Genomic DNA, 12,253 nt, shown 5'->3' with positions numbered 1-12,253 from the left:
ATAACTCGTATGGTTCGCTCAAAGAATACTCATAAAAGCAAGTGTAGAGTGCGTAAGCGGGACGCAATCTACACTGCTTTTTTGAGTGCACTAGTAGTAGGTACCTAAATATCTAAGTTTACCTATTAAGAGTACAATTCATGCAGTCGTTACACATTATTACATCATTGTTTACCTCTATGTCAAATAAAAGACGCTAATAATGCTAAAAGACCCTAGTGTGTGGAGTAAAGTTAACTGAAGTTTTATCGCATAATGATTAGCCGAGCAGCCAAGCATTCGACCTTGTCGACCCGGAGCAAGTCGCGCAGTCGCGGCCCGCGGTCCATCTGTCAGTTCGCCATGAAGTTGTCTTGTTATTGCTTGTTATGTCACCGCCACTTGCGAACACCTTCATGTAATACAACACTAATCGCAGTACAATAACAACGAGTGCATAAGACTTATTTATATTACGATAACATACTTACCTAAACTTGATAGTATATTAGTGCGGCGTCACCGTGTCAATGATATTCCCTTACGGTGTTATTTCAGTGATATTCTTCGCTGCACTCGGCACGCACGCGTCTTATAACAACACGATGTCTTTACCTAAAACTATGCGAGCTATCGGCCTCTATAAATACTTGCCGATAACAGACGTTAACAGTCTCATTGATTTGGAAGTGAATTTACCGAGTTATAGTAAGTCTGATGTCTTGGTTGAGGTTAAGGCTACATCAGTGAATCCTATTGATACGAAGCAGCGGGCGCCGAAGCCGAATGTTGAAGCAACTCCTCGTATCTTAGGCTGGGATGGCGCCGGAGTCGTGGTCGCTAAAGGAGACGAAGCAAACCTGTTTAATGTTGGTGATGAAGTGTTCTTTACCGGCGACTTGAGAAGAAGCGGTTCATACGCGCAGTACATGGCTGTGGACCAGATTCTAGTTGGACCAAAACCTAAGAAGCTAACGTTTGAACAAGCCGCTGCTATGCCGTTAACATCTCTCACAGCTTTCGAATCTCTGTACGATCGCTTACAACTGTCAGAGAAGGATAAAGGCAAGTCTTTGTTAGTCATAAACAGTGCAGGAGGCGTCGGCTCAGTTGCCACTCAAGTTGGTAAAATATTAGGAATGAAAGTGATCGGGACGGCATCCCGTACAGAAACTCAAAACTTTACTCGCGAGTTTGGAGCTGATCTTGTGTTAAACCATACCAAAGATCTGGTCCCGCAGTTAAAAGAAAACGGATACGAAGGAGGCGTTGATTACATTCTCGTGAACTACGACCCAGCTCCTTACTGGGACACGTTAATGACAGTCATCAAACCTCAAGGAAAGATCTGTTTGATTGTAGATACCAGTACTCCTTTAGACTTGAGGCCTTTGAAGGATAAAAGTCTAACTTTAGTATCAGAAATGATGTTTACAAGACTGAAATACAATACTGAAGATAAGATGAGACAGCATCAACTACTGAAGGAGGTATCACGGTTGCTTGATGAAGGGAAACTAAAGTGTACTTTGACTAAAACAATGTCGCCGATCAACGCGGCGAATTTAAGAGAGGCTCATAGAATCATTGAAAGACAGAAAATGGTTGGGAAATTAGTGTTGTCTAAGTTTACTTAGTTATGTTTCTAAGTGATATTATTAGGTGCTATTATGCTATTCAGAGTTTATGGGGATTTAATCTGTTTTGTTTTAATAAAGAATCATGTTTGCATTTTATTTCACGTTCTTTTTATTGATATTCAATCTGGTCACACATTTTAACTAAGTAATAGGTACCTTACTCGATTTGATTTGCGATATTTACGGCCCAAAACGTACTATCCTTTTTGGATTGATAACCTGTCGGAGGCTATATACTGGTCTTAATCTCAAAATAGTCAATTTAATCTGGCTGAAACAGTAGCGTAGGTAGGTATGTGCAGTGGGTTTTCAATGAAAACAGAGCAATGTTTGCATATCCTCCACTTCGAGGACTTTATTTTATCTATCAGTAAACACATCGGCTTATTATTATCGGTATACATATATGAGATTATTTATCTTATAGAGTACTAGCTGACCCGTGCGGCTCCGCTCGCGTGAATGAATTTTTTTACCTGTTACAAACCTTAATTATTCCTTAACAACAAAATATGTTTTTTTTTACGAAAAATATTCTCAAAATTATTTATATCTCATATAACTCGCGCTAAAGCATATCCGCCATTAAAACTGTTGCCATGACAACGGAATTTTGTTAATTCAATGTCATTATAATATTGAATATTCGCGACTTCGGTAGCGAAACCTGAATTTTCCCGGGAAATGCGTCATTTTCTCGAGGTAAAAAGTAGCCTATGTCCTTTCTCGGGTATCAAACTATCTCCATACTAAATTTCATGCAAATTGGTTCAGTAGTTTAGGCGTGATTGAGTAGCAGACAGACAGACAGACAGACAGACAGACAGACAGACAGACAGACAGAGTTACTTTCGCATTTATAATATTAGTATGGAAGTATGGATTGTGATATGTAGATATAGTAGACACTTATTAAACACCGAAAAGCTGGTTTGGATAATGTGTTAGGATAAAAGTCCGGTATTTTAGTCACTAGGAAAATGAAATGACGAACAACTTCGGAATGTTACACCAACCTATCATACTATCACACCATTCACACCAACTCTATTTCCTTACAAGAAAGAGATGCAGCTTTCACATACGCGGAAGTAAGTATGTAGGAATAATAGTAAAATGGACGCTTAATATTAAAAAATGCAATACAGAAAATAATCCATACCTAACGTCCCTTGGTTATACATCTACCTACCTTCTTTTTGGCTTGCACTAATAACACTGTTTATACATATGTCATTCAAACCCTTACTTTATTCAGTTCCTTTTAAGTCGTGAATTAAATTCTTCAATCCCTAATTGTATACAGGGTGCTTTAAATACGGCATTTTTTACATAGTGAGGTTGACGAGTACGCAATGTTTAGCACGCTCGTTTACCGTATAATCACATGCATGCATTTTTTGTATCCTACTACATTTAAACATAAAATAGAACAAGCACCGAAAATACGTCAGACATTTTTAAACATCCACGTTTCTTGAGTATCAACAAAGATCTTGTGGTATCTAATTTAGTATTTATATCTATGGTGCTAAATGTTTTAGATTTTCATTATAAAATAGGCATGCTTTTATAATTTAGAGCCTCTGTTGACCTATCCTCAGCATCAAAATACAGATTAAAAATATGTATGCAGACACACATAGAGTTTGACTCCTAATAAAAGTTAATACAGTATATTAAAATACTTTAATAGATTACTGGTCACCAGAGTAGGAAGGTAATGGAGCAGTACTATTGAGGATGTTTGGATCAAACTTTTGTCCTTGGAACGGGGAGCCAGGGGCGTTCCAAGCCTTCTTTAATATGTCGATGTTGCGGATCTCGTCACTGGTAGGCAGGCCTTGCATCTTGCGTTCCTGGTTCCATTGTAATTCACGCACCTGGAAATAAAATATATCTATAAAATACAATAACATAACCTTTTTTTTTACCGTCATCAAAATGCATTACTGCATGTCCCGCTCCAGGGAGGAAGCGGGGGTCTGTCGGGCTTACCCGCCGGTCAGGCGTTCCGGCTTTAAATTTGGGTATACCGACTAAAAACCTGACGGTGTTCCTTCAACAGTCACCACAAAATGGCCAGGACGCGGAACCTCCAATTAGATACTCCGCGTCATCCATACTAATATCATAAATGCGAAAGTAACTCTGTCTGTCTGTATCACGCCTAAACTACTAAACTAATTTGTATGAAATTTGGTATGGAGATATTTTGATACCCGAGATAGGACATAGGCTACTTTTTACCCCGGGAAAATTTCGCATTCCCATGGGAAAATTTAGGTGGCGGACGAAGTTGCGGGTAAAAGCTAGTCATTATATATAGGAATATGCCTACTAAATGTCAAAAGGCCATGTTTATTACACCAGCTTCAAGAATGACTAGCAAAATATCTATCTTTAGTTTATAACTATTTTATAACATTATAGATATTGATATGATATGACCTGATATAGTAAACATATGTATTATCTATGATCAGCTTGCTCTGGCTTCGTCTGTGTGGCACCAGGTTAACCTTTACAAACTACTTTAAACCCACTTCGAGAATCATTGTCTTTTGGTAAACACTACAAGAACATTTTGTTCTGCAAATGAGAATGGGCAAAATAGTATGGAGCCTGGGCGATCCGCGGCCAAACTTGATTTTTTGTTTTTTTAATGTAGTTTAGTCCTATAATTACCGTGTAGAAGTTTTATTGCCGCGACGCACTTATATGACGAACAAAATACATTTTTGTTTTTGAGCACTTTTAATAGTATAAAAACATATTTTTGGCTCATATTCGGAGATTAAATAAAAAGTACTATTTATATTATTGCATACAAATGTAGACATCTATACTTATAATAAATCTGTAGAGAGGTCAATTCTGTACATTGAATATATTTAAAAAAAAACCAATGGGGGATGTTTAGTAACGGATACTGATACCGAATCTGCAATTTATAATTTTCTTTTCTGTCTGTCTGTCTGTCTGTCCTCCGTCTGTATGTGTCGCTATCACGTAAAAACTACCGAATAGAATGCACTGAAATTTGGTATATGCATAGAATAAGTAGTGGAGCAACTTATAGGATACTTTTTATCGCATAAAATTTCAAAGATTTTTAGAAAATTGAAAAAAATACTAAAAATCGTTTGAACCTGCGTTTCCCTATAGAGACCATAGATGGCTTTACAATCCATTTCACAACATTCGCATAAAGTTAACGCGGCGCCCGCCGTATCGATACCTGTTGTTCGCACCAACCAATAGATGGCGTTATAGTCCGCAACAAAGCATGTTTTTTCTAATTAATTTATTTTAATGGCTTTATTGTAAAAAAATACCTTTGAAACATGCTATACATTTATAAGATTTTAAAACATAAATGTTGTATGATATATTACACAAAAATGTTGGTTTACGTGGGTCCGGTGCGGTCGGGATATCCTAGATGGCAAATCGAGTAATTTCGTTTGTTGCCGTTGTTCGTCGCAACTAACAGATGGCGTTGTTGTTCGAAACTCATAACCAAATTAATTGGTTGCATTTTGGAAATAAATTGGATAGCTATGAAACAGACTATGTGGTAAGTTTTAAAAATAAACAACGGATGATATATAAAAAATAATTACGGGTTACGCGGTTTCGGACGTATCATCGCAAGTATACATTATTACGCGTGTGAAGAGCTCCGGCGCAGATAGGTCTGTCTGTAGCTATAATAATATTCTGAATCCAGACGGGTAAGCAATGGTCAGTCTATAATAAGGTATTATATTTTACACTGTAAACTGGTACGGATACAGACGAGAGCGGAAAAGAAGGTAACCACAGGAAATCAGGCCTACCTGAGCCTGTGTCACATTGTGTGCCCTTCGGGTCCCTTTCGTAAATAACCATTAGATGACAAAAGAGTTGTTAGCATTTTTATGTGTAGGTGTATCGAGCGCTTCGCAATTCGCTTGCTCAAACGAATAAGCAACAGTACGAAATTTACGCGAGCGGAGCCGCACGGGTCAGCTAGTTATTAATATTCGAACAATCATAACATGTAAATATATAAATATCGTAACAAGTAAACATCTTGATTTTCTATAATATATTCACTGAGACGACTTATCTGTCTTGAATGCTCAGCTTAAAAACGAGGCGTTCATAGCCAGTTGCGCTCACTGGTCGGTAAACGATCTGTTGGTTAAGCAACCGTTGGCGCGGTCATTCTATAGATGGGTGACCACATTGTGGTATTTGAACTGAGCTTCTCTGTGCTTTCGAGGGCACGTAAAAAGTCGGTCCCGGTTGCTGTCAACTAAGATAACATTCGGGCGGCTTGAACAACTTTGAAACTAGGTGAACCATATGATAGATAGATACGAGTTACGATTATTGTTCATTTTGATGGCATTGCAATCGTTGTAAGAAGATGTGACGTTATTACACAACATTAAATGCATTACAGACACGAAATAATTGTATTTGTTCTATGAAATTCCATTATATTTACATGTCAATATATTGTTTCCTGAAAGGATTGCAGCGAAACGTTCTTAGTAAAAGTTGTTCCTAGTTATCATTACTTTAATTTGACACTACTTTCATTAATGGCCGCCGACCGCCCAGGAGTGCCCATTCTCTTTTGAGTTTAATGTGAACAAACCAAATGATTTTTAGACAGGACTTTCATTGTTTGTCCTATGGTTAGTGGTCATCCTAGTGTCCAAGTTGTTCAAGCCGCCCTAGAGGCCTTTGACATGGCTTAACAACTATTATCTTAGTAGACAACAGCCAGGACCGACTTTTAATATGACCTCCGAAGCACGGAGACGTCCAGCTCAAATACCACTATGTCACCCATCTATGGAATAACTGCGCCAAGGGTTGCTTGCGGTTGCACCCACAGATAATTTACTGACTGGTGAGCACAAATGGCTATGGATGTCTTACTTTGGGATATGGGATTTATATGTAATAAAGTGATTATATTTACCTTAGCTACATGGTCTTCAGGCAAATCTGTCAATGGTCTTGAACAGTCTATTTTAGATAGATCAATGGGTTCTTCATTGTTCAACAATCTATCCCACCATCTTTCCTGCACTTTCTCTGTAAATAAGCAAAAAATACATTAGAGATGATTCTTAGTAATGATAATTAAGATAACTACTTGTGAACTACTTCAAAATTTTTTTATATACAGGCAAACACTGACTTTAATAAAAGTTAGTTACTTTCAGGACAATTATTAGTAATAAAAATTATTAACAGAGTTTAAAATTGAGAATTAGAATTTATTAGTTCATCAAATACTTGTTATATTATTAAGGTAATTTTAAATTAATAATAGAGCTAACGTAAGGACTATACAACACACTTACAGCTGAGTTGGCAGAAAGATTCCCTATTATATTCTGAGATCATAAAACTGTACCGAAGTAATTTGATTAATATTAAATAATAATATGCTAAAATACTAACCTAAATGTATAACCAGTTTCTTTTCACTGATACTCCAGAAGCTGTCCATAACTTTGATCTTGTACGGCAATGAGTCCTTTAATATAATGTCTCCGTTTCTCTTAGCAATGGTTATGTCATTTGGGTTGATGGTCACTTTCAGATCCTTCGATGATTTAATGTCAGGTGGGAGTTTCACTGTTGCTTCTGGAATGGGGAGGAAAAAACATAAATAACCAGTTGTTTGCATTTTTCATAGAGTACTCTGCAGTTAGGTTGTTAACTTCAAATTAATGTTATTGACAAATAAGGTTGAATAATGATATAGTAGTAGTAAGAAAGTAGAAAGTATAAAACATAGTAGAAAAGAAAATATTAACAGGAACTTGATCAAAGAGTTTTACATTAATTGGAACTTAAGTAACAGCAAATTGCACCTTTTATCTACAAAATGTATGTTACCTAAGTTAGTTTCTCAGCTAAAATAAAGTAGTTCTTCTTACCTAGTTCCATAATAGTCTGCGACCACAAATATATATCTCGTTCAGCACCATTGTAGGTCTCACTGTTCTGTGTAGGAATCACTGGAGGCTGATAATCATCAGGGATCACTTTGGCTGCCTCTTTCACAGTCTTCTCAGCTTCAGTCTTGGGTATCGCACCTTTACTTATGGCAGAAGTATTAGAACCTTCTTTTGGTATATCTTGGCTTTCAACTTTCAGTTTCGATATATCAGGATAATTTATCTGTTCCTTTGTATCAATCACTGCTGTTTCAGTCTCTTGTTCCTCAAATTCCTCTTTATCTTCTTCAGCGATTACTTCTACTTCTTGAGCGACTGTCGAACACATTATTTCGTTGCTTATGTCTGCTGGTCTTGACGCTCCATTAGGGCCTTTCCAGTTTTTAGGATCGCAAGTCCTGAGCACTTTGATGACGAGCTCTTCGGCGACGCCTGGTGGGAATCCCATGTTTTCGTACGGACCTTCCGGCACATGGTAAAAGTCTGTCCTGTAATTTGAATTTCAACTTCCGTTACTTATGGATAATTACGTAGAGGACAGTAAAATAGACCGCTATTATCTAGTGGATGGATTTGGTACAAAGTAATTACGATTCTTTGGCATATTGTTATTGATTTTACCAAAAAAATAAACAAACAAAGCTCACCTCCTTGCTAAAAAGTTGAAAATAGCTGACAGAAAACCTAAGATAGATTTCTCATTGACAAGTATCGATGATAGCACTTGATCGTATTTGGTGAAATCAGGAGTGCTCGACATTTTGTGAGTTTATTTCATCTAGTATTTTGCTAAATAATGAGGGACTGATTAGAATTCAATACAGATCGCGAAATTTCTTTGACAGTTTACGATTTTGACATGCACTGTCATTTACGACTTTGTTACGTTTCGTTTTATTAAATTAAAAGATTACGCAGAGTATAATTTGTCACAAAAAAAAATCTTTCAATTTTTTTTTATTAATCAGTATAAATACTTGAATTAAATTTAATTTGAAACAGTGATAATTACTAGAAAAAATAATATATTATTTTAATAATGTGCATGTTGCTATAAAACAAAATATCTGTCAAACTGACCATAATTTTTTGCTGTGGCACCACAAAACCAGTTTTTTAATTTGCATTCCCGCCACTTGGAGGAGTTGGTTCGCTTTCGAAAGTTTCACATCCGCAAGAGAGCGGCAAGGCAAGGCGAAGTGAAGTAGGCAAAGAAGTCTCGCGCGCGAACTCGGTACGCTGCAGGCGATGACCGCATTCATATGAGTTTTTATTATATTGTGTGTGTGCTGTCGTGTTCTCCGTTCCGTTAAGTGTTTACGAAAATGCTGTATAGGTGAACTTTTACGAAATAAAGTGTTGTGATTGTGATATTATCTTTTACCCTCTTCTATCTATTACTGTCTTTCGAAGGTTGTAAAAATGCCTTGCTCAGCGGTAACTTTGTCTATAGCGACCATTACAGCAATCGTGGCTGCTGCTTTAATGGCAATAGCATTCTCGACGGATAACTGGCTTTATATCGAAGTAAAGCGCTCCAACATACAGGTAAGGAAAACTTAAGCTAAAATATTTATTGACGAATATTTTATTCACAGTTATAAGATTGTTGTTTACCTGCTTTTTTCATATTATTATTATTGCAATTTAAAATACCTACCTGATGAACTAAAAAACAGTTTTAATAAACTTTACGGGTTCTTCAGGTGTTCGTAGTTAGGAAGTAAACATTTAGTAGATTGAGGTCAGTTGAGCTAAAATAAATTTTCAATACTAATAACTCAGCTCGCAGAGTCGTCATCAAGACAGAATAATTGCTGCCAGTTACTTAGAGCATCAATTCAAAGTTACAAGGTCGAAGTCGACGCAAATGTGAAACACAAGAAAGGAACTTGAAGAACAGCTGGAACAAGTACCTTCAGTCGCCAAACAAACAATTGATAAACATCTCAGTATTTTTTAATTGCCGATTGTTTAGTCCCGAGCGTGTTAACACAATCATGATCATCAATAAATCTTTGGAATTGCAGCATATCCCTCAATTCAACCTCTAGTACTTAAACACAAAGTTAAATCGAGGCAATAAAAATCATTGTAACACGTATTCTTTCGAGTCCTTGCCGAGACACCGTTAGAGCAGACACGTTACGCATAAATATGCACGTATTAATGGCACGAACAAATGTGTGGGTAACTGTACTATTCCGTGAGTTACTCCTGTGCACCCAGACGTGGAGATAAAGAACCACGACCGATAACGAGACACGACAAACCACGTTTTAAAACATATTCTATTTGCTCATTTTTCTTTCATTTGAACAGGCATCGGACACACACAAAAACTTCTCGATAGTTAAACATTTTCAGAAAGCGCGTAATTTGCAAAAACTGGAACATCTCACGGTTAATTTGCTTGTTATGCGTCGGACTTTTTGTACGGACAGGTTCTGGTTTCTTTTCTCGAGTCGGGGTCACAATTTTTTTTGCGATCTGAGCCAACTTGTTGCAGCGACTTCTACCTGCTTACGACGGCTTAATTTTTTGCTCGCTTCTTCTATAATAGGGGTGGCTTTGAAAGCTATGCGTAGACAGGTTCGTACGTGACCAATTGTCAGTTTCCCTTTGGTGTTATCTAAAAGCTAAAAAGTTTTTGTGACTCTTTTTGTTGCCAAGTCTCTAATTTTAAACTCAATGCTAAGTAACAAGCCTTACGCAAGAACTTAATGTATAAAAGAAGCCAACCCATCTATTAAGGATCCAATACTTCATGTTTTTCTTGATACCTATCCTGCTAGCGTGTGCATCCATCGGAACATTGTTTCCTCATACATTATCATGTATAATCGTACACAATTTGCTAATGGAAACATGCAATACAGACACAGTTTTTCGAGTTATTACGTGTATCAAATTATAGATCAAAGGTCGTTTAAAAGTATAGCTGAGATGTAATAAAGTGACTAACCATGATAGATGGAAAAAACTTGACATTTGAAGCACATAAATCAGTGACCGCAGGTCTAATAGTCACATTTAGGATGTACAACATTTAAATTGCTTCATACAATGGACCTCTACGTTTTGTAAAAAAGCCTGGAGGGTATAATCAGAGCTTGAGCCGATAGACAGATATCATCTTTATTTGATGCTCATTGCTCAAGGGTAAATGAAAGAAAAGTTATCAAATAAATACTTTAGGTGCACGATCGTCTAATAAACTAAGTGATTAACCGGACGTCATTCATTCAATCAATATCCGGGTAGGTACCCACAGTTAATTTGTAGTTCGAAGATATGCAAATTCAAAGAATCCGCAATACTTATCCTATATAGTAAGTAGTTTTAATATGAATAGTACCTTTACACAAAAGACGTAGTAAACATACATTTCTATCTCCAGTCTAAGCTATTATAATGAAACCCATCACGAGAAGGTAACCTTTCCAGAGAAAATGATTTAACGATGAACCATGTCGGGAATGAATTATTTGCTATCTACATATACTTCGTCTATTGAATCTTGTAAGAACAAACAGTGGAAAGCTTGGGAGAAATCAATCGTGAAAGTGACGAAATCTATGTGAACATCTCTGGACATACAGTAGCATGCCAACTTTATTGTAGTAGGTTGAATGCCTTTTGTTTGTGACTTCTCCTAAGCAAATAAAAAGTACGTTTATATCCTTTTGAATCACTAGCCTATATTTCGAATCGTTGGTATTTTGATATAAATTCAGCTTGTAAAACCATGGATTCGTAACCAACAGTTTATTAAAATCATAAGAATAAATACGACAAAAAATGGGATGGGTTCGTGTATATAACTATACAAGAATCGTTATAGCCATGTTGTATCTTACGATTGTAAAACGTAGTTGGTTTTTAGACTTAGAATTAAAATAAAACGACCTTCGTTAAATACAGCATTGTATCCGAATGTTACGGAAAACATAACCTCGAAGTCTAGCAAGGTGCGAATATCTTGCTTAAAAATACATTTAAAAACTTAACTATAAAAGTTTATTATTTTATGACCGTTGTATGCTGTTATAATTATCAAGACTAAAAACCTATGGATATTCAAAATTCTCTTTAGTGAATTTCTTTTGCATTTAAAGATCATTCATAATTCAACAATCATGACTTAAATTAAAAAATGGTCTGCTTCTGATTATGATTGCTAAGTTGATTCAATAACAAAATGATGTTTTACGAAATCATCTTAGCAGTGAAGTGCGCAGAGTAACAAACATTCGTGATATTGCTGCACTACTGAACAGAATATGGAGTGTTTGTACATTTCCAGTAATCTATAAGTCACGAGTAAAAGCTGCATGATTTGCTATATCTGTGAAGAGTTCAGTGCGATCACGTCTATAGCCCGAAGCGATTGTTATGTGTAACTGGCTACTCATCTTCAAATACCTTTTTCGTAAAAACTATTTACTCGATAGTAGTCACTAGTCGATAGGTTACAATTTCATACGAGTATTCATACGAGTACAAGATTACCTAGTATAAAAAAGTGTATGAGTGTGTCTAAATATTAAATAAGTAGGTACCTATACATAATACTTTACTACATTTCGAGAAAAGTTTCTTCTCAGAATGGAACTAAAAAATATAGTGAAAATACTGAATTTCATCTGATAAGCAATCTTA

At 36.3% G+C, this 12,253-nt stretch overlaps 3 protein-coding genes across 4 annotated transcripts in view; 2 read left to right on the top strand and 1 right to left on the bottom strand.

The window, feature by feature from the left end:
• Positions 1 to 350: 350 nt before the first annotated feature.
• LOC142974725 (zinc-type alcohol dehydrogenase-like protein SERP1785) lies at positions 351 to 1,715 on the top strand. The gene has a single exon (XM_076117211.1). The coding sequence runs from the start codon at positions 510 to 512 to the stop codon at positions 1,614 to 1,616; it is 1,107 nt and encodes a 368-aa protein (XP_075973326.1). The 5' UTR covers positions 351 to 509; the 3' UTR covers positions 1,617 to 1,715.
• Positions 1,716 to 1,944: 229 nt separating this feature from the next.
• On the bottom strand, positions 1,945 to 8,448 carry LOC142974931 (nudC domain-containing protein 3). Its single transcript, XM_076117505.1, has 5 exons — positions 8,239 to 8,448; positions 7,571 to 8,079; positions 7,089 to 7,274; positions 6,601 to 6,716; positions 1,945 to 3,502 (listed from the first exon to the last, which is right to left on the bottom strand). The coding sequence occupies exons 1-5, from the start codon at positions 8,349 to 8,351 to the stop codon at positions 3,317 to 3,319; spliced, it is 1,110 nt and encodes a 369-aa protein (XP_075973620.1). The 5' UTR covers positions 8,352 to 8,448; the 3' UTR covers positions 1,945 to 3,316.
• Positions 8,449 to 8,739: 291 nt separating this feature from the next.
• LOC142974709 (transmembrane protein 178B) overlaps positions 8,740 to 12,253 on the top strand; it is a 56,298-nt gene continuing 52,784 nt past the window's right edge. The window contains exon 1 of one of the 2 annotated variants that reach the window (XM_076117181.1): positions 8,740 to 9,139. In XM_076117181.1, the coding sequence (XP_075973296.1) occupies positions 9,014 to 9,139 (126 nt within the window). In that variant the 5' untranslated portion in view covers positions 8,740 to 9,013. The remainder of the gene's footprint in view (positions 9,140 to 12,253) is intronic. The other variant, XM_076117180.1, reaches the window with a different exon arrangement.

This window comes from Anticarsia gemmatalis, chromosome 8 (genome assembly GCF_050436995.1).
Source record: "Anticarsia gemmatalis isolate Benzon Research Colony breed Stoneville strain chromosome 8, ilAntGemm2 primary, whole genome shotgun sequence".
NCBI lineage: Eukaryota > Metazoa > Arthropoda > Insecta > Lepidoptera > Erebidae > Anticarsia > Anticarsia gemmatalis.
The sequence above is the reverse complement of the archived record's forward strand: the minus strand, read 5'-3'. Positions and strand labels throughout refer to the sequence as shown.